We start from the raw sequence: 22,507 nt of genomic DNA, 5'->3' as shown, positions 1-22,507 counted from the left end.
TATGTCCATTTGCAGAGATTTTCATATATAATGGCAATTATATTTTGTTTTATTAACTATATAACTTTAGCTTGAAACCTGGAGCTGGCCGAACTGTAGAGTTTTGAAGGAACACCCCTTTGACAATAACAACTACCCCTGCCCCGCAAGTTAATTCTATATTAGGGAACCAACGAGGTAGGGGGTAAATGGGAATCCTGGGTATATTGTGCTTCATAAAGCGTTCTTTCAAGCAACGAAAATATTTCTGTGTTTTTAAAGGATTTTTTTGTTTTGTTTAATGAGGTGACAGTCAACTAAATTAAATCTTTTTTGTAAACCAGAAATTAGATTTGCAGGCATATAAAAAACAACAAAGATGTAGTAATAGCGGCAGAAGCAGTTCAGTATTGCATGATTTATTTTGTTGAATGTAGTTTTATATAAAATCTCCCATGCCTCCCTGGCCAATAACCTGTAACTTGAGTACTTTTTCTTTTAATTTCTCAGTCCAAAATTAAGTTGGTATAATCACTACTTGCATCTGCAGAATAGCCCAGTTAAACGTTGTCTCTTGACATCTTGCTGTCCTCTTTGCCCAATCAGTTAGGGCTTCAGATCATCTGCAGCATGGATTATGTGTCTTTCCTTCCTTCATATCTTGGCAGAGAGAGAGAGTTGATTGATGGTGGTTGGGGCTTCTCTGCTCTGAGGATATTGGCATGTTTCAATCCTGCATACAGGGGATTCACTGCCCTATACTGGCTCACTCTTCCTTCAGTCCTTGGCCTACCCCTAATGTATCTATCTTCTCTGGCTCTCATCTGTATGTCTAAAGAAATGCAGACAGCCACTCCTTTCTGTCAATTATCGCCAGTTCGCACAATGAAACAGCCCACCAGGCTTATTTAAGCTACGGTGGGTTGTGGTACGTTCCACCAACCACTTTGAGTATTCAAGTTGTGACTGTGGTTTGTTGTGTCATTTGAACCTGGGGGCTGTGGGTTATGTGAGAGCTAACCCTCAAAACCCTAAAACAGGCCATGGGTTCTGTGAGGGTTGTTTAACCCTCGCATAACCCACGATCCCTGGGCTCAGACGACACAAAAAGCTGCAGCTTGAATATTCAGGATGGTGCCTGTGGGCACCACAGCAATTATGTGAATCATGCAGACCTTACAGGTGTTGTTAATATGTAAGGTTGAAAGAACTTTAAACATGTAAATACCTTGAACTTACAGATACAGCATATTGATATTATATAAGGTTTCAGAGTGTCAGTAGCTTTGAGGAGAAGAGAAACATATGCATTTTTGTGAAAATATGTGTCAAACACAGTTGTTCTTAACTGTAGATCTTGCCAATAGTGGATTCTAAAAACAAACTGGTGGACATATGGGTTTTTTAGGACTGATTTATACATGTGTTAGTCAGGGGATAACGGTCCTCACACTGACAGTGTAACATCTCAGGTTTCACATGGTGGAGCGGGTTGCTTGAAAGTACCTTCACATGAAAACATTAACTTGGCAAATAAAGATGTGGTTTTGGTGAGGCTTGTGATTTTTATACATGGGGTACTTTAAGACAAACCATTCTCCACAGCAAAGCTGTGGTGACTGAGGCCCTGCATCTTAGGATTTTGCTTGGTGGGTATGAAAAAAACAATGGTTTCTTTGGCTGTCCATTAAAATAAATTTGTGCCCATTTTTGTTTTATCTTGCAGGGATTACTAAAGCAGTAATCTAGTATCATGTTATATCATGTGTGATCTCTCGTCTAACAGATCTATTATATTGTATTGCCATTACAGATATGTCTTCTCCTACAATGAAGAAGCCTGAAAAGCCTTTGTTTAGCACTACATCTCCCCAGGATTCTTCACCAAGACTGACCACTTTCCAGCATCACCATCCAGGGATCCCAGGAGTTGCACACAGTGGTGAGGATGCAAAACTGATGGAAAACCTCTCATTATCTAGCTATTTCTCCAAATACTGTAATGCAGGAAATTTATTTCAGCCAGTACTTATCAACGTAATTTCTAAATTTCGCATTTAGCAGAGAGCTTGAGAATGTCTCTGTGCTTAAATCAGAATAAATCTCTTGAATCCAGCAAAAACAATTTTCCTTTTTCCAGCAGTGAACGTATACTATATATGCCACAGAGGTTTTTTCATGACCATGAGATATATAATATATAGAGTTCCCTGGGATTACCAGTAATCTCAAAATGGATAAGGTCGTAATCCTTCAGTGTGTGTGTGTGTGTGTGTGTGTGTGTGTAATGTATACATTATCTATTAGGTATCATTCTCTCAATGTTAGTGTGGACTTCAAATGAGACTCCTGTGATATTCATAGCCGTTTACATGCAGGACATGAGTTAAAGTATGTCCCTAGGAAATATATTCAGAATTTTAAAAAAAGAGTAACGGAATACTTAGATCATGAATTACAAAGGATTATGTGTGCTGATAACTTCCTGAATTCCATCAGTGAGCGATAGAGTACATTCCATAAGCACAATACAGTACACTAATAGCGCAGTTGTATGCGTATTTACGTGTAAATAAGTCTCAGTGTGTTCAGGGGTCTTACTCTCAGGTAAGAGTGCATAGGATTGCAGCCAAAGAGTTTAAACACAACTTGAACTGATTTGATTTTGAAGGCTTAAACTGTAGTTCTACTTTGAAAAGGCGATCTATAAAAAGATAAAGAAATGATTTTTCTCCCAATATTTTTCAGGCTAGGGTTCCTCAGTTAATAGAAAAATGGCTTCTTTTTGTTTCCTTGCTACACTCTAAACATGAAGGGACACCTTTTGCTTTAACAACCAACCTTCAGCATGTCATATATAGCTTCTTCTTTCTTTACTATGTGAAATCCTAGAAAGACCCATCAACCATAGTGATAGTCTCATGCCCTGAACTGAGGAAACAGCTCTGGGGAAAGAATGAAAGGGGATGTATAGGAAAGAAGTTGGGTTAATTAGCAGAAGTACAGGGGACAAAAAAAACACTTGTAGAGAAAATTAATATTTGTCAACATTAAAGGCAGGATCAGAACTGTCATCCATATGAACCACTGAAGAAAAAGCTGCCAAGAAAACAAAACTGTTTAAGGAAATGCTGAACAAAGTCAAAGTCCTTCACAACATTTCAGGCGACTTTGGATTTTTATTTTTTGAAAATAAAAAACATTTCCTTGAAATTGCTTACAAATATTTCCCTTTTCCACAAAGAAACGGGCATAATTGATTTTTTTATGTTGCATGCTTTGCAGTTACAAAACCTCAGTACTTACAGGAAATTAGTAGTAACCGTGTCTTCAGCTGAAACTCTGGAAATGTAATATGGTTACTTTTAACCTCATTTAAAGTTTTAAAGCACTCAGTATCCCATTAGAAACTGGAGTCCTGATCCACAGATGTGTTTAGAAAGGTCTACACACACAATGGACCACTTTTCCTTCTGAATATCATTCTTCCATTCCATTCTTTCACAAATTCTATGCTTTAACTAAGGGCTTCATCACATGGGGATTTTATCCTGCAATTGAGATTGCTCCTTCATGGAAATTTGTGGGCTCTTAACACCCTGCCGTCACCCTCCTGCACTAAATGCCCTTTGTTCCGTTTTTAAATAGATGGCAGATAATGAGCTATCAAATTACCCCCCTTGTGTTCCGCTCCAGTTTAATCAGTGAAAAGACTTAAAGCGCAAGAAGTCAATGAAAGATAATGGAAGACTCAGATACAGGGAGAACCGCATGTAAAGGGAGTCAGTGGTGATCCTGCATTTAAAACGGAAGCGGAAAGCCCCGTTTTAAATGCAGGATTTTAGGCTGGTGTAGAAGTGCCATAAGACGTTTTATGGTGGTAGCAGTAATGGAGCCTCTAGCTTTTTTTGGTTAAGCAGCTGTGATGTGAAATGTTCACAAAGAAAGTTATCAGCAATAGGATATATACAGCAATCTAGCTTCGTAAGGTGAGTTGAACAGGGGTGTCGTGCTCTGGGGCTGCACCGGCACATCACTCCTGCACTTTTATTGGAGTCACCTCCCAGCCACATTGCAGTCTGCTGCTACTGCAGAGTAGGCGTGGCGGGAGGAGGAGGGAGCAGAGGAAAGGAGTGCGAGTGACTGGCGGCTGCCTCTCACCTAGGCAGAAGCAGAGGAAGCGGGTGCGAGCGACTGGCGGCTGCCTCGTGCGCACCATGCAGAGCCAGCCAGACAAAGGGGGTGAGAGAGGGAGCCTGAGGGAGCTCTGCAGCCTCCTCTCGGCGCCCCCTATTCTCCTCCTCGGCTCTCAACTTCTTTGCCTTCCACCCCTTGAGCAGCCGCCACGCCTTGCAACTCAACCATCCCCAGCCAGCCCCTCAGCTTCCTGACCCTTTCCCCACACAGCTGCCCATCCTCACTGTGTGCCTGTGCACCCGCTGCTGCCCTCGTCATCCTGCAGCACCAGACACCTGTTCAGGACTGCTGCTGTTGGTCACAGCAGGAGCGGGGGGGGGGGCGCTCCCGCGGCTGCTGCCATTGTCTGTTGCTCGTGCTTATGCATGGGGTTTGCTGTGTGTGGAAGAGGGATCATGTTTTAGCACCATGCAGTGAAAAGTTTTCACCTGTTTGTTTGCACATCAAGTTTGTCCTTCAAGGCACAGGATGGGGCCTGGGGTTGGATCCAACCCCTCTGGCTGACAGTAGGATCCTAGGTTTGTTTACTCAGAAGTAAGTCCCAATGTGTTCAGTGGAGTTTATGTTGGAGGGACCAGGGCCATGAGTCACTTAACCTGAACGTGAAGGATTAATATGAGTAAGGCGGGAGGAAATGAGACCCCTCTTCTGCCTTTTCCTTTTCCCTTCCCTCTACTTTCCCATCTTTTTCCTTCTTCCTCCAGCAAGTGATGCTGACCTCAGCCGGCTTATCTTGAGATGTAAGTTTGTTATGTCTCCAGTAAAAGTCTGTTCCTAACCCACCACTCGAGTGTGTTTTCTCTACATCTGTGGCTCCTGATGGGGGGATGATTTGGACTTCAGTTTACTCCCCTAGTGAGTGTAGTTGTGCTTCTGGCCTTGTAGGGCAATCCTACTTGTCTATTCAGAAGTAAGTACCATTATGTTCAATGGGATTTACTGCCAAATAAGTGTGTATAGGATTTCAGCCTTAAAGGAGTTGTGGGTTACCACGGACTAAGTTCCATTTATTTTAATGGGGCATTGCTTCACACCTGGTTGCAATGGCTCTTCATAATAATAATTAATAATAAATATACTATGATATTATTATTATGTTTCTTGAATTAAAAAGGACTAACCTTTTTAGTCCACACTGGAGGCATTCAAGATGAAACTGGACAGCCATTTGTCAGGAATGTTTTGACTTGGATTCCTGTGTTGAGCAGGGGGTTGGACTTGATGCTCTTATAGTTCCCTTCCAACCCTACTATTCTATGATTAACCAAATAATATTTTCTAGCAAGTTGCTGGACATGACTGTGTGCATGTTTTCTTTTCAAATGGACCTTTTAAGAATTCTGAATTAGAGTGACCAGTCCAAACAAAGTGACTGAAAGTTCATTTGTACTGTACAATCTTACAAGGTTGTATAGTTGTAGAAGGGGGCGTGGCTGTGAGGGTGTGTGGCTGTGACTATCATGAAGGGACCCTGCACTTCTGAATTTGCCACCACACCACTGGAGTTGAAACGCCACTTTGGTTGAAAAGAAACTCTCACAGGCACACAGAGAAAAAGCTGTATGTGTAAGGTAGAATATTGATGTCTAGAAAACTTGTTGAGAAGAAATTTCATAGGGAAGTGAATGAGCAGGAAGCCCGGAGGTGTGGTGGCTGAAGGAAGGGTATATAGCAGGTAAAAGGCCAAAAAAAAGGAAGGTTAGGTTAGGTGTGAGAGGCCAAAGGTTGAGAAAAAGGAGTACAAAAAGATCAGGAACTGAGTAAATTAGTGGCTAATGAAAGGGAAGGGGTTATGTAAAGATCTTGCAAGGCCTGAAAGGAAGGAGTGCTAAAAACAAACTTGCTGAACATGCAGATAGGCCAGGGGTTGGGGAATCTTTTTCATCTCAAGTGCCGAATTGATTCTGGGCAAGCTAGCAGTAGGCAGGGGCTCTCCACTGCTAGCATGCAGCCCCATCATGATTGCCCAGAACCCATACACACACAAACACACATTCACTTACAATCACACACACACCACCCCTCTCCCACAGCAATCAGGCTTTTAAAAAGGTGCCCATAGAGGCTTTGGGAGAGGAAGGCTAGCCCTTGCCTCCCCAGCAGTGACCCCCCTACCAAAAATCCCCCTGCCACTGCAAGGAGGCTTTAAGTGCCTCTTTAAAAGCCTCATTGGAGCAAGAGAGGAGCAATGGGGGGCGACAGCGCAGCATTGAAGAAGAGAGAGTTAGACCTTCCATCCCCAGCAGTGACCCCTCCCGCTCGAAAATGCCCTCTCCCGATTGGGTTTTAAAACCCTCTGTTGGCACCAATGGAGGCTTTTAAAAACCCTTGTTGCAGCAGGGAAGGAAGAGACGAAATCCTTTATCTCTGATCGGAGATAAGCCAGCAGGGAAGCTGGCAGGCCAAATGGGGATATGGCCCAGGGCCATATCCATCCCACAGGCCAGAAGTTCCCCATCCCTCAGATAGGCTGATCAAGAGTCTGGGTAGCTAAAGGAAGTAGAATAGGTTTACCATAGCGATTAAGAGACAGAGCTATGGAGCAGAAAGTACATGATCTGAATCTCATGTCTGCAGTTAATTAACATGATATGAGAACATGGCCTTAGCTTTCAGATAGACTGCAGTTGTGGCCTTAGGACCCTAATTTGCTTTTTTAGAGCCTCCTGAGTTTAAAAAGGTGTGTGTGTGTGTGTGTGTGTACATGCCTCTTTATGTATGCACGTGTGAGAGAGAAAAGAACAAAATTTTGCTATATATGTGCAATCCATGAGGATAAAGAGGCTTGGTAGATTTTGCAATCTATTTTAAACTCATTTCAGTATTTTGTTCACTTACACTGTTAAGAACTGATAAACACCCTTATTTTTTGACCCCAACCATCCAAATACCACACCCCTACAGAATGCCAGCCTCAAATTTGGCATCCAGTGAAGTTCTGAACCATTACTGGACAAAAGGACATATAAAAGGAAACCTTCTGAGCACAGGAGACATCGCCCTGGTTCACACATAATAGCAGCAAACCATGGGTTAATTAGCTGTGGAACATGCCATAGCAAATTAATAGTTAGGTTAACTGTGGGTTGTTTAAACCACGATTAACATATAATGTCTAGGTTCAGACATAATGTAGCAACCTGCAATTGGCCCAATTGGGGGTTGAATATTCAAAAAGGCTGAGAAACGCACCTGACACACAAACAGCCCATCATGTGCTTTCATAGATGTATACTGCCTCCAAGATGTGTGGATACTGAGTCACCCCCCCCAACCCAGGACTACACATGTACTTAAACTGGGTCAATACTAGATGTTTTTTCTTTACATCTGTGTGTGTGAGCCACTATGTAGCCATATTAATCTCAGTTCAAGCCCTAGTTAGCATAAATTTAACCACACCACCCTGTTCAACATCCTGTACATTCTTCACATTGGGAATGTAGTCCCATACTACTCAGTAATGCAGCCTTTATTTCATACATCAAGGCTGAAATAGCAGAATTTGGGGGACACAGGGATAATCAAGAAAGGAAGTAGGGGCTGCTCTGTAACACTCTAAGAGCCTACATCAGGGAAGGATAATTTCATCTGCATCCCTTAACAAAAGAGAAACCACAGAAATTAAAGGATATAGAGACTGCTTTTCGAAAGGCAACGGATATATACGCCAAATATCCCATAGCCCCAAATTACAAAGCGTTGATGTGTGCACCCAATATGAAGTTAACGGTTTGCATGCATGACAAGCAGAGTTCTTTCTGAGCTGCATGAGACAAACATATTGAGAATTAGGGGAAAAGATGGGCAAATTACTGTTGTATAAACTTCAATAGAACAAAGCAGTGGCCTTTAGTATTCATGTAAAGATTTCTACACAAAACTATATGCAAATGATGACCCAAGCTTCCGTCTTCAGAGCAACAGCAGTATCTCTGCTGTCACCTGATACTGTACGAGATAGGACACACAGTTAAACACAAAAAATGGGAAAGTGCCAGGGCCTGATAGTTATACTACCAAATGGTATAAAGCCCTCAGGGAAACATTGGCCCCATTACTGGCAGACTTGGCACTGGTGACAACTAAAGGCCATAACTTTCCAGATAGTATGTAGGATGCTTTTATCACAGAGATTCCCAGTGGGAGAAGAGTCCTCACTGGCTTATGGAAAACTTCATTTGTCACTAAAGAAAGGGTTTGTTTAACCTCCCAAATCTTCACCAGTGCAGTAGAACTCTGCATTGGTTGCAATGGCTCTGAGGCTATGCCTCATACAGCAGAAATGGTTGCTTAGGAGATATTGGACCCCTGCTCGCTTCCAGGGTCTGGAACCCACCACTGATAACTCCTGGAGGTATGGATCCTTGGAGGCACTTATCCTCGGAGGCACCTGATGTGGGCCTGCCCAACATGGGCCCCCTTTGTGGCTGAAGTTTTCACCAACATAAGCAACCCAGTTCTCAGTTCCACCTAAAAATTTAAAGGAATCCATGCCATATTAAGTTGGAGCCCCGCTAACCAGACCCACATGCATAACCCACATACATAACCAGAAGACATGGCTAAGGGGGGGATTTTTAGTTTCTAAACACGTGCTCCTCAGGTACGGGAAGTGTAAGCCCCCACGAAACCATGAGTAGTGGGTTGAAGAAATGCTAACGCAAGCAGCCTCAAAGCAATGTGCATACGTGAGACAAGGAAATTTGGAAAAATGTGAAAATGTTTCAGCTGGATTCTTGGAGCTGTATGTGGTTTAGCTGCGAGTTGGACCATACCAGAGGGGGATGTCAATTGTGTGAATTGTGAGCTATAACTCAGGAGTGTTTTGTATGGCCTATGTTTTTATACATATATTTATACTTCCCCTTTTTGATTACTTTTTTTGTTATTGTTATTATATTTTAAAATTGTTTGTGTGCATGCATGAGTATATAAAAGAGAGGCAGGATGTGGGAGGTAAACAGGTGGGAAACAGAGGGAGAGGAGAAATGGGGATTGTTTGCTTCTGTATAAAATCAAAAATAAATACAAATGATAAAAACAAAGAACTGATCAACCCCACAAAACAATAGCAATGTTATATGATAACTTTCTTCTCAAGTATATGTTCATTTTTCTCCCCCACTTTCTACTTATAATGTTCTTTTCTCACCAAATTTTTTTCCCTTATATAAGTGGAATGTGATTATTAGGTATTTTACTAACATAATTTCCTTGTCTGGTTTAACAACTCTCCAGTAGCAGGACATTCTGTACATTCCTTTTATTGGTAAAGACATTACATTGTTTTTAGACATTATGTACAATCTCTGGATAGAAAAATTTGTAGGGAAGCAAGAGAATACAAGAAAAAAATATGTATAGGATATGATACACTTTTTGTTCACTAGAGATAATGCCATTGGGTGAGATATTTTCCCAGGCCCTGAAGTTGAACATTCATTAGCATTTTCATAATGGGCAGCTAATTATTCATGGTGTTATTGCTTAGTAATTATTCCCTACCCCCCCTCCCACACATTAGCCAGGGTATAGCACAAAGTATTGTGGAATCATTTGCTGACTCTTAGGACTCTGTCTTTGTTCTCTCTTCCCCGCCCCTAGAAAATTGTTCTAGAGTTTTAAATGCTTTGTCGCCTTAATTGCTTCATCTAAGTTTTAGGTCATACCTGATAACTAAAATATGTTTTCTGCAGGGCAATAAATTCTGTATTAAATTAAAGGTTTAACTCAAGTATGCACAGTAAAATAAATAGATTATGTCCTTAGAGACTATCAACAGTCTTTGTCCCATGGGAAGTTGTGGGAATGAGAGATTGGTGATTAAAGATGTTGCAAATTAAACCTGGGAAGTGGGCAAAGATTTAAATTTAATCCATTTCAATTTATATCTGATTTGTTTTTTTCTTTCTGTGTTATATGAACAGAATCATGATAAAAGATCCTAAATAACTTCTATTTTTTTTAATCTCTTCTAGTCATCTCAACTAGAACTCCACCTCCACCTTCACCATTGCCATTTCCTCCACAAGCTATTCTCCCTCCTGCCCCATCTAGCTACTTCTCTCACCCAACAATCCGATACCCTCCTCACCTGAATCCTCAGGATACTCTGAAGAATTATTCTTATGACCCGTCCAGTCCACAAACCAGCCAGGTACTGTAATGTCAAATTACTCAGAGGATGATTATGTCCTATGAAAGTTTTTAGATCTATAGTTGTTCTTGTTCTGCATGTTGGATTTTGTATTGTAATAGGTTCCACATTTTTCAATTAACTGCAGCTGAATAAAAGTGGGGTGGCCACTTGTAGTTGTATTCATAGAATCATAGTAAATAGTAGGGTTGGAAGGGGCCTGTAAGACCATCGAGTCCAACCCCCAAAGCAACCACTCTTGCTTTGTGGATCATACATGTATTATACATGAATGATGAATAGACAAATGCTTAATCCTTTTTGCGCGCACAGCACTTTACAGGGAGTTCTGAACTCAAAAGGACACTGTGGGTGTAGCACAGTGGAATTAATACCTTGAACACAACCAGAGGTTTCTCTTACCACCTGGGGGCTGGCTTACATTTGTGTATCTCTGCTTTCTCTAGCTGAAAATGGGAACTGGTTGTACATGTTGTTTTCTGTACTGAGTCCTGTGGCTGGTAGATCTTTCTTAATTTGTGTTTAGGTTACAACTGTTTATGGCAGTTAATCTGGGTGAAACATAGGGATGAAGTGCTTGCTTCAAGAAGCAGGGATTGTGCTAATGTAAACATACACAAAAAGAGCATGCAGGCCTATTTATAGATCTGCTATTTAGATAAATCCTTTTGAATTGTGCACTGCTTTGTAGTCTTTTGCACATATTTGGCTAATTTTTTAACAAGTGGAAAAAAGGTAATGTTAATGAGCATTGGTAAAAAACTGAAAAATAAATTTTTGGTTTTGTCAAGAACAGTTGCACGTAAATGTGTGGCAGATCAGACCTGTTTCCAAAAGTCGTAATGAATACTGTTGTTTTTTTTGTAGCAGAGAGGTCATTTGTTAGGGACTAGTGAACAACTCTGTTTTCATGTGATGAACTGTATAACATGTGCACTGTGTGTCTCATGTAATCTTCCTTACAAAGCTTAGTTTCTTATTTTGATGTCTTCTCAGAGCTTCTGTCAAGATCCATAGTTCATGTTTGTAGTATTTTAGGTGATGTCCCAACAGATTTTCTCTGATACTGACCACTTAGCACAATGAAATATATTTAATTTCCTTTCTACTTTATAGATCGCTCTTTTTTCTTTTCTTTTACTTTCTTTCTTTTATTTATTTACAATATTTATATACTGCTCCACATCAGAAGATTTTGGAGCAGTGAACAACAAAGATAAAAGAATAAACCAGGGAGAATAAACCAAAGTAATAAACCAAAGATAAAAGAATAAATCAGAACCACACTGGACAGAGTGCAACCCCATCCAGAACAGGCAATGAGCCTATCTCCCAGACTCAGGAACCACTCACCCACAGGGCTTCCATCTTGCCAGGATTCAGCTTCAGTTTATTGGCCCTCATCCAGCCCATTACTGAGTCTAGGCACTGATTCAGGACTTGCACAGCCTCTCCTGATTCAGATGTCACAGGGAGATAGAGCTGCATGTCATCAGCATACTGATGGCATTTATCTCCAGATCCCTTAATGACCACTCCCAGTGGCTTCATATAGATGTTAAACAACACTGGGGACAAGATGGTACCCTGCGGTACCCCATAGCTGAATTGCCAAGGGGGTGAAGAATAGTCACCCAAGGTTACTCTCTGAAATTGGCCCTGTAGGTAGAATCAGAACCATTGTAGCACAGTGCCTCCAATACCCATCCCATGGAGTTAATCCAGGAGAATACCATGGTCAATGGTATCAAAAGCTGATGAGAGATCAAGCAAAATTACCAGGGTTGCACTCCCCCTGTCCCTCTCTCAATAAAGGTCATCCATCAGGGCAACCAAGGCTGATTCAGTCCCATAACCAGGACGAAACCCAGATTGAAATGGGTCTAGGTAATCGGTATCCTCCAAGAGTGCCTGCAGTTGCCCCGCCACAACTCTCTCAAGTACCTTCCCTAGAAAAGGGGTATTTGTGACTGGGTGGTAGTTGTCTAATACCATTGGGTCCAGAGTGGGCTTCTTCAGGAGTGGTCACACTACTGCCTCCTTAAGGACAGCAAGGGCCACCCCTTCTCATAGGGAAGCTTTTATCACTCCCTGGACCCACCCAGTCATACCCCCTCTGCTAGCTTTTATTAGCCAGGAGGGGCAGGGATTGAGAGGGCATGTGGTCGGTCGCATTGCTGCAAGCACCTTGTCTACATAATCAACCGCAACAACTGGAACTGATCCCACAAAATCAGGCAGATGGTGGCATCAGACACCTCAACTGGAACACTAACAACAGCATAAAGTTCGCTGCGGAGACAAGCAATTTTGTCCTCAAAGTGTGATGCAAAGAGGTCACAGTGGGTCCTCAGTGGGGCCAGGACCTCATTTACTGAGGAAAGTTTTAACAGCCACCAGACCACTCGGAAGGCTACTTGAGGACACAATGGAGGAAGCAAAATAAACCTTCTTTGCTGCCCGCATTGCCACGCAGTAGGCATGATTATGTGCTCTAGAGTGTGCTCGGTCATCTTCACTTCAAGTCTTGCACCATTTATTTATTTATTTATTTATTTATTTATTTATTAAATTTATTAATCGCCCATCTGACTGGTCACCCAGCCACTCTGGGCGATGTACAACCCACCATAAACAATTTAAAACAATAAAATTTTACCATAATTTTTTTTAAAAAAAATACCCTAACCCACCCCAAATGCCTGCCTGAACAACCACGTTTTTAATGCACGACGGAAGCTCATTAAAGAGGGGGCATGACGGAGTTCCCTAGGGAGGGAGTTCCACAGAGTGGGGGCCACCACAGAGAAGGCCCTCTCCCTCGTCCCCACCAGTCTAGCTGTCCTGGCTGATGGGACAGAGAGAAGGCCATCCGAGGCTGATCTTGTTAAGCGGCCTGTCTGGTGTTGCTGGAGGCGCTCCTTAAGATAGGCTGGGCCGGAACCATATAGGGTTTTAAAGGTCAAAACCAACACCTTGAATTTGGCCCGGAAAACAACTGGTAACCAGTGCAACTCCTTCAGCACTGGAGTGATGTGATCTCGCCGGCGGCTGCCTTTAATCAGGCGAGCCGCCGCGTTCTGTACCAGCTGCAGTTTCCGAACCGTCTTCAAGGGTAACCCCACGTAGAGCGCATTACAGTAGTCTAAACGAGAGGAGACCAGGGCATGTACTACCGATGGGAGCAGATGGTCGGGAAGGTAGGGGCGCAGCCGCCGTATCAGATGGAGTTGATACAGCGCTGTCCGGCTCACAGCTGACCCCTGAGCCTCCATGGACAGCTGGGAGTCCAAAATGACCCCCAGGCTGCGGACCTGGTCTTTCAAGGGTAGCTGTACCCCATTCAACACCAGGTCAACATCCCCCAGCCTACTCTTGTCTCCCACCAAAAGTACCTCGGTCTTGTCAGGGTTGAGCTTCAGCTTATTCCTCCCCATCCAGCCACTCACCGTCTCCAGACATTTGGACAGGGATTCTACGGCCAACCTTGGTGAAGATTTGAATGAGAGGTAGAGCTGAGTGTCATCCACATATTGATGACACTGCACCCCAAACCTCCTGATGATAGCCCCCAGTGGCTTCACATAGATGTTAAATAGCATCGGGAGAGGATGGAACCCTGTGGCACCCCACAAGTAAGTGGCCACGGGTCCGAAACCTCCTCTCCCAGTGCTACCCTCTGGTACCTGCCAGAGAGGAAGGACTGGAACCACCGCAATACAGTGTTTCCAATGCCCAACCCCTCCAGGCGGTCCAGGAGGATACCGTGGTCAACGGTATCAAAAGCCGCTGAGAGGTCGAGGAGAACAAGGAAGGAGCATTCACCCCTATCCAGAGCCCTCCTCATATCATCTACCAAGGCGACCAAGGCCGTTTCTGTCCCATGCCCAGGCCTGAAGCCCGACTGAAATGGGTCTAGATAATCAGTTTCTTCCAAGTGTGCCTTCAACTGCACCGCCACCACCCGCTCAATCACCTTGCCCAAAAATGGCAGATTTGAGACTGGGCGAAAGTTGTTCAGAACTTGAGGATCCAAGGAGGGCTTCTTTAAGAGCGGTCTTATCACTGCCTCCTTGAGGGCTGATGGCATCACTCCCTCCTCAAGGGAGGCGTTCACCACCGCCTTGATCCCCTCACCCAGTCTCTCTCTGCAGCTCATAATGAGCCAAGATGGGCAAGGATCAAGTAAGCAGGTGGTTGGCCTTACAGATGAAAGCACCTTGTCCACTTCATCAGGAGGAAGAAGCTGGAACCGATCCCACAAAACCGGTTTGCCACAGGCCGCCTCTTGCTCACTAACTGTATCCACAGTGTGCAGAGTAACACACCTAATCTGATCAATTTTATCTGCAAAGTGCCTTGCCAAAGCCTCACAGGAGGCCTTAGAATGCTCCAGTGGTTCCGGAGCCACAGGACCGACCAGGCTCCGGACCACTTGGAACAGCCTCCTGGGGCAGCACTCTGCAGACGCGATGGAGGCAGCATAATATTCCTTTTTTGCTGCCTTCACCGCCACGTGATAGGCTGAAGATATAGCTCTAGCCCGTGTCTGATCGTCTTTGGAGCGAGACTTCCGCCACCGGCGCTCTAGCCGTCTCACCTCCTGTTTCAGAGCTCGTAACCGCGGATTGAACCATGGTGCAGTCCGAGCCCTGTTCAGGGGGAGAGGGCGTTTCGGAGCCACCCGATCTAATGCCCCAGTGATTGCGGCATTCCAGCCACCCACCAGGGTCTCGACCGAGTGGCCGTTGGCATGCCCCAGAGAATCCCCAAGCGCGTTCAGGAATCCATTTGGATCCATAAGACGCCTGGGGCGGACCATTTTAATGGGTCCTCCACCCCTGCGGAGGGGCTGTGGAACCGAGAAGTCCAACATCACCAGATAGTGATCTGACCATGACAAGGGGGTGGTGGATATACCCCCGACTTCCAGATCACTCCCCGCTTCTCCAGAAACAAACACAAGGTCTAGTGCATGACCGGCTACATGGGTGGGCCCAGTTAGAATATGGTGCAGCTCCCAGGAGGCCATGGTCTCCATGAAGTCCCGAGGTGCTCCTGTGAGGATGGCCTCCGAATGTACGTTGAAGTCCCCCAACACCAGTAAGTTAGGGGACTGTACACGCACATCAGAGACCACCTCAAGCACCTCGGCCAGGGAGTCAGTCGTGCAGCGGGGTGGACGGTACACGAGCAGAATCCCCAGACTGCCCTTCGGGCCCAACCTCCAGTACATGCACTCAACAACCTTGGTCTCCCGGAGAGGGGGTCTGGTGAAGACCAAGGACTCTCGGTAGATAACAGCCACTCCCCCTCCCCGATCCCCAGCCCTCGGCTGCTGTGCATACGAAAATCCAGCTGGACACATGGCTGCAAGGGTTGGAGCAGCAGCCTCGGCCAGCCAGGTCTCCGTAATACATGCCAGGTCTGCACCCTCATCCAGGATCATGTCATGGATGAGGGAGGTTTTCTGGGTAACAGACCTGGCATTGCAGAGCAGCAAATGAAGGCCAGAAGATGGGGTCACGCCTCCCCCAGCCATCCTTTGGCTCTGGACAGGCCCGGAGCAGGGGACAGATACTACACATCTCTCCCTTGTTCCCCTTAGCTGGCATGGCCTGCCCCTAGCGCTCCGCCAGCGCCTGCCGCCCAGCCTCGGTATGTTCTGGCCCCCAACACTCCCCCCACTGCCTCCATCAGGTGGACACATGCCCCCTCGCTCCCGCCTATCAGGCAGGCTACCCACCCCATTTGCGCTCTAGACAACGTCCAGCCTGTTTCATTGACCACAGCTCCCCAGTATACCCGGGAGCAGAATGGGTCCCACAGTGCCGGAGAGGGCACTCAGGTGCAATCAAGTTGATGACCCTCATCATCCCACTTTCCATAGTGAGGCTAGGGCCTCGGCTGGATCACCAGCTTTCTCCACTGGAAAATCCCCAAGAGCATTCAGAATCCATTGGATTCCATCAGTCTCCTGGGGCGGACCATCCAAATAGATCCCCCACCCCCTCAGGAGGAGAGTAACACCATAAGTTCAAATCTCACCAGGAAATGGTCTGACTATGACAGTGGGGTTACTTGGACCCCTGCACCCTAATCATCAGACTACCCATCTCACAACCTGGAGCAAAAACCAAATCAAAGGTGTGCCCTGCTTCATGTGTTGGACCAATGACATACCGAGACAGCCCCATGTTGTCATGATGACCATGAAGTCCTGAGCTGGAACTCCAGAGACAGCCTCAGCATGGACGTTGAAGTCACCCAGTACCACCACCCTGGTTTCCTCCAACACCACATTTGTGACTGCTTCTGTCAGATCAGTCAAGGAGGATGCCAAAATGCCTCCACCAGAGGACATGACCACCACATGTGTAGAAGTGTACCGGTTCTATGACATCCCTTTGAACATTTATTTGAAGGTGTTTTGAAGATATTCTGTGCCTTGATGGGGTTACATGCCACTGAGAAAGTACTTTGAAAGTCAGTTCCCTTTCCCTTGCGCTTACTGCCTTCAATGAATCAGAAATAGAACACTTGTCCCAAAGGGAATTGTCTATCGGTATCCCAAAATTTACTTCCCCAACATGCTTTTAATGCTTCAGATGACCCACAGTATAATTCAGTCAACAATTTGAATAGCTTGGATACCATGTTCTTTAACTTTAGAAATTTGGAACATAGAAGACATTCAAAATTAGTCAGTGGGCATCTTACCCCTGGCAACAACTGAGGCATATGTACAAGACTGCATGTTTGCATATACTGGAACCAATAAAAACTTTCCAATTTCTCCTTCATATCAGCCATAGATATACACTGTTTATTGTGAATAATGTTCTAAAAACAACTCAGCCCCTTTTCCTTCCAAACTTTATAGGCTATATTAATGTGATTGTCTTTCAAAGGTGGATGAAACATAAATAACATTAAAGGGAATAGTGCAGAGGCTAATATTTGTGTCCATCATTTTCATACTGCAAAAGTTGCACTGATGAAAGGATTTCTGATGTCATGTAGCTGTTTTAATGTAGATAGAATTACCATGATCTTATTAATAGGAAAACTGTACACCTCTGTATATTCTATCCTTATCAGTGAAAATCCTTGATAATATAAATTTATTAACTGGTGTAATTGAAATGCTTCATAATAGAGAAATTAAATTTGGAACCCCTAATCCCCCCGTTTATTTATTTCTGTAAATCATTTTTGATTACATCTGGGTCTTTTGTTCTTCCATATAAAATCATTAATTATGATTATTATCATTAATTATTTTTGTCTGGTATGTAAATGGGAGTGGTCTGCAACAGCAAGTTATGTTTTGGGAGTAATCTCATTTTGACAGCAGCAATCCTCCCAAACCAAGAAAGATGGAAAGATTCTTATCAATGTATTTCATGTTCAGTTTGCTTTATAACTAAGAAATTATTTTTAACTAGATCAGTATATTTTTATGTGATACTGATGCTTAAATACTTCTCAGCCCTAGTTACCCATGCAAACTGAGATACCTTGTTAAGATGATTTTGTGTTTGGCCATCCATATTTATACCCACGATTTCTGATTTTTCATAGTTAACTTTAAAGCTTGAAACTTTATTGTAGCTGCTTTGTTCTCTTTTGAATTTATTGAATTGACATTTCAGGATTACTACTGACAATTGCCATGTCATCTGCAAACAGATGTATTTTGTGCTCTGCGTTATTGACAGCAATGCCAGTAATTTTACTACTCTATATTGAAATTGCCAGAGGCTTAATAGACAGGACAATTTTTTTTTTAACTTTCATTACATCAGTTTATAAACTGCTTTTCAAATCTGTTCCCAAAATCGGGTACAAGAAAAGTTAAAACAATAAGACCATAACAGTAAGGTAGATAAAAATATTAAAACTGTGTAGACAGTATAAGGGCGCAATCCTATTCAGATAGGTGGCCGCCTCCAAACTTGGAGGCGACCGCCTATCCAAAGCAGGGCAGGAGAAGCATGGAGGGGATCGTTCCCTCTACGCTTCTCCTGCCCTGCATTTTTGGCTAGACAGCTGATTGTGGCTGTCTAGCTGCAGGAGGGCTGAGCGGGGGAGGAGGCTGCTGTATGACACATTGGATGTGTCATACAGGCATTTCTGCCCTCCCCACCCTGGAACACACACAGCCGGAACACCCATTTTTGGCCAATCCATGCTCCTTTTGCAGCGCGGAGGACGGAGCTGTTCCTCACTGCCTCCAAGGCAGCGCAGTAGTTGGGGGAGGTCAGTTCTCTGGGAACCAACCTTGGAGTGCAGGCTTGGAGGTTGGTTCCCGGAAAACCAGATATCCTATGGCTATCTAGCTGCTGTCTAGCAACCATAGGATTGCTCCCTAAGTACATTAAAAAAAACCCAGCACAAAGCTTTAAAGGCCTGGCGGAATACATTCAGTATTATTTCTTCTTTCCTGAACTGTGTGGATCTGGGGAGATTTTCCTGAGAAGGGAGTTCCACAAAACTAGAGCTACCATAGGCCCAGTTCACATGTCTTGGCAAAAAAACCTGGGTTACTGTGAACAAACCAGCCTGCTAGTGCACATTGCTCGCTTGCTCCTGCCAGACATCTCCTGCCAGTGACGTTTTTTACCTTCCTGTGATGTGCAAACTGGGCTACTGAGAATACACGAGTAGATGATTCTCGGTGATGTATCCCAGTAGGACTCTCACAAAATTGGGGTAATATGTTTCTTATGTGTGATCCTAGACAACCAGAAGTTTACAAGGCAATCCTATATTCAGCACCACTCTGTAGTCCAGTTGAGAAGTTACCGAGGCATGTAGTACAGGAGCAAGATCCTTGTCCAGATGGGGATGCATCAGCCAAAGCTAGTAAAATGTGCGTATATGCCGTATATGCATTTAGGAGAAGGCTGAATCCAGAAGCTTTCCCAGGTTGCTATAATTGAATTTCAGTAGGAGTGAGACCCCTTCCAGGACAGTCATACTCACCACTTCCTGGGCCTCAAACAATAAGCAACACTGCCTTACCTAGATTAAATTTCACTTTGTTCATTGTCATGCAATCCATCCAGTTCAGACTGGTACTCAACGATCTAACTTACAGCTGGGTTTGATAAAAAAAAGGGGGGGATAGAAATGAGTATGATCCACAGTATGTGTATGAGTTGATGATAACTTACCCCATAATGCGGAAAAACAGTAGTTTAATGGAAATATTAAACAACTTGGGGGGTAACATGGAAACTTGCAGCGCAATTCCCAGAGCTAAACAGTAATCTCCCAGCACCACCTTCTGGGATCTACATATGTAGATTCCATATGATATAGGAAGAGAACCAACTATGTACTGTTTTGACAGTAAATGTGTTTCATGGAAATGACAGAAGACAATCTCCTTAGCTTGTAATTTCTATGCTATGGTAATACAATTTGAGACTAAATTAAACATTGTATATTAGATGACAGGTTTGCTCTCTCTGGACATTTCCAGAAGCCATAGTAGTTATTGGAGTTGATTGATAGAACATCTCAGTATGCTCCTTACTTTTAATACAAAGTCTAAGAGGCTGATCCTAGGCATGTCTACTTGGAAATACGTTCCTTGGAGTTTGATAGGGCTATTACCAAGTGGGTGTGCATTGCATTATAGCCTAAATAGTATACAGAGTTTTTTTCTTAGAATATTAATCCAAATTGTAAATGCTGAATGACAAATTTTAAGTTACAAATTGCTGTCAGTGTCTGAATTAAAATTCTCTGTCTCATGTAGCTGCTTTTGTTGTTGTTGCTAAACTCATCTGGGAGCAGGGGCACATAGGAACGGATTTTAATTTGTGTAAAATTTTCATGAATAATAAAGCCCAATTAAGACATCCATTAGAAGTTCTTAATATTAATTCAGTGTAGAAAATCAAAGAGTTATATAATTGGGTGTGTCTTTTTCTAAAGTGATATCTCAATTAGGCATTATTAAGCAAAAAATATGCAAATTTAAACCTGTCCTTTAGTGTTGTATATTTTTCTACTATTTAGTGATTGCTTTATTTACATTTTTCTTTTGTAGGTAATCTTTTAAATCAATTGCATAATATTAGCAAATTGATAATATTTGTGTTAAGATTTTCAAGAAAACTTGCAACTTGATAATGAATTTTAATACCTTTTTGCTGTTCTGTTGACTGTACCTTATCCCTCTTTAATACTGAAAAATATATATAACTATAAGAGGATAACTTGCAAGGACCATTGTGCCTTGAGAAGAAGTATCTCTAGTTAAAAGAATGATTTGCTAATAATTCCTTTAAAATGAAATTTACTTTAGAGATTGGCAGATTCTGGCCACTGTAGTCTTTTTCTCACTTCAGCCTACATGCTACATGAATCTTAAGGTCCCTACTTTTCAAGTCTAAAAATATAAACTTGTATTTATTACAAAGACACATTAGAATAAGATGGCAAAAAAAAAAATATTTCAAACAAAGTTGCCCATCTGTACCTTACTGGAATTTTAGCATCTCCTTTCCATTGTAATTTGTCCAAAAATTGCTTAGTTCTTGACCATTTGTCTCAATCGAGACATCTTTCGAAATTGTGGTATGTGTTTTTTCCTACCTAGCACATCACCTAGCACATCACATATTGCAAGTGCTGTGTACAGTGCAATGTACAGGGTACAGTGTCATGGTCCTTTCCAGGGGTGAGCTGAAGGTAGATCTCCAGATGTTTGGGCCTTCAACTTCCAGAGGCCCCTGCCAGCATGGCCAATGGTCAGGAATGCTGGAAGTTGAAGTCTAAAACATCTGGAAATCTACTTTCTGCCTACCCATGCGTTATTGGATAGTGATGCACAAAAAAGCTACCCCTCCCCAAGCAAATGTGATGTTGTGATTTTTAAAAACATTATATTTTATTTACTATTTAAAAGTGCTTCCCTGCTGACCAATCCAGTGTGAGAGTGCTCATCTAGCCCTTTGGAGGGGAAAGTAGTGAGCTTACCTAGGGTTTACCCCTCAACCCACTATTTCTGTTGAACCTTTTGCTTAAAGGTTTTGGATTTTGTTTGGATGTTTGAAACATGTCTATTCCCAACTTCTGTGCTGAAGCTCATATCTGCTTAATTTTTCTTTTTGCTTTTTAAAAGTAGATTACCCCACTGCAGCAAAGCTATTCCATATACACCCTCTAACTCATTTCATGTGAGCTAGACACCACACTGTTGATTTGCGACTTGGTTAACAATTGCTTAAAGGCTACAGTACAGGCATGTGTTTATTGATTGGCTGAATAAGCCCCAAGTGACAGGAATGGAAATATTCCCAATTTTAATACCATTTTCCCTCTGAAAGCATAAGCCAAATTCATGTGCAGGCAGTAGGTTGAATCCAAGCATTCCTTTCCATGAACAGAAGGCGTTCCTGTTTATGTAAGAAGTCTTCCGCAAATGGAAGCTTCTTTTGTTTGTGCAGCCAAATGTCTATACCTGACCCAATCACTTTTGCATTGAGGAAAGAAAGCTATATTGATCCATTCTATATTGTCACTTTTTGCTATTGTAGGAATGTTTGCCTGTTCCTCTGAATATGTGTGTGATTGTGTGTGTATTTTAGTTTAGCGTAACCTCAGACTTATATTCTGCAAGATTGACATCACAATGTAAACTCCTTGGATGCACAGTGATGCCCGATGAGCACTGTAGACTGTACAATAGAAAGGATATTTTTTCTTCATTCAAAAAGAAAAGAGCAACTACGTATGATGTTTCAACAGCAAAAGGGAATTGTTCTACACAATTGCATGGTTATCACCAAACCAGCTTTCTTTATTAAATAAAATATGCATTTTTATTTAAACAAATGTGATATCATAATTTGCAAAACTGCATCTGTACAAAAGTCACGTCAAATTCAATTATAATTTTCCCACCTCAAAATATATTCATTTACTTTGTTTTCAGGGAAGTATTGTGATAATACTCTCATTTTCGGCAATTCAAAGAATGGATAGCCTAACTGCATTTGCCTAAAACGAACTTTTCCTCCCCACCATCTTTTAGCATTGCACTAATTTAGATTTAAGACAACCAGCTAAGGTGCATTGCCCTGCCCACAGCCATTTTGAAAGTACTTGCTTTACTGCTGCACTGATTATAGTGAGACAGTCATAGCCTTCAGT

At 42.9% G+C, this 22,507-nt stretch overlaps 1 protein-coding gene across 11 annotated transcripts in view; it reads left to right on the top strand.

Annotated features, from left to right (window-relative positions):
- The window catches only part of NFIB (nuclear factor I B), a 278,915-nt gene that overhangs the window by 211,432 nt on the left and 44,976 nt on the right, over positions 1-22,507 (top strand). For all 11 annotated transcript variants that reach the window (XM_084834517.1, XM_084834520.1, XM_084834526.1 and 8 more), the window contains 2 exons: positions 1,793-1,921; positions 10,158-10,336. In XM_084834517.1, coding sequence (XP_084690643.1) covers positions 1,793-1,921; positions 10,158-10,336 — 308 coding nt within the window. The remainder of the gene's footprint in view (positions 1-1,792; positions 1,922-10,157; positions 10,337-22,507) is intronic.

Source organism: Heloderma suspectum, chromosome 2 (assembly GCF_057233095.1).
Source record: "Heloderma suspectum isolate Gila_16-S chromosome 2, 16-S_ref, whole genome shotgun sequence".
Taxonomy (NCBI): Eukaryota; Metazoa; Chordata; class Lepidosauria; order Squamata; family Helodermatidae; genus Heloderma; species Heloderma suspectum.
The sequence above is the reverse complement of the archived record's forward strand: the minus strand, read 5'-3'. Positions and strand labels throughout refer to the sequence as shown.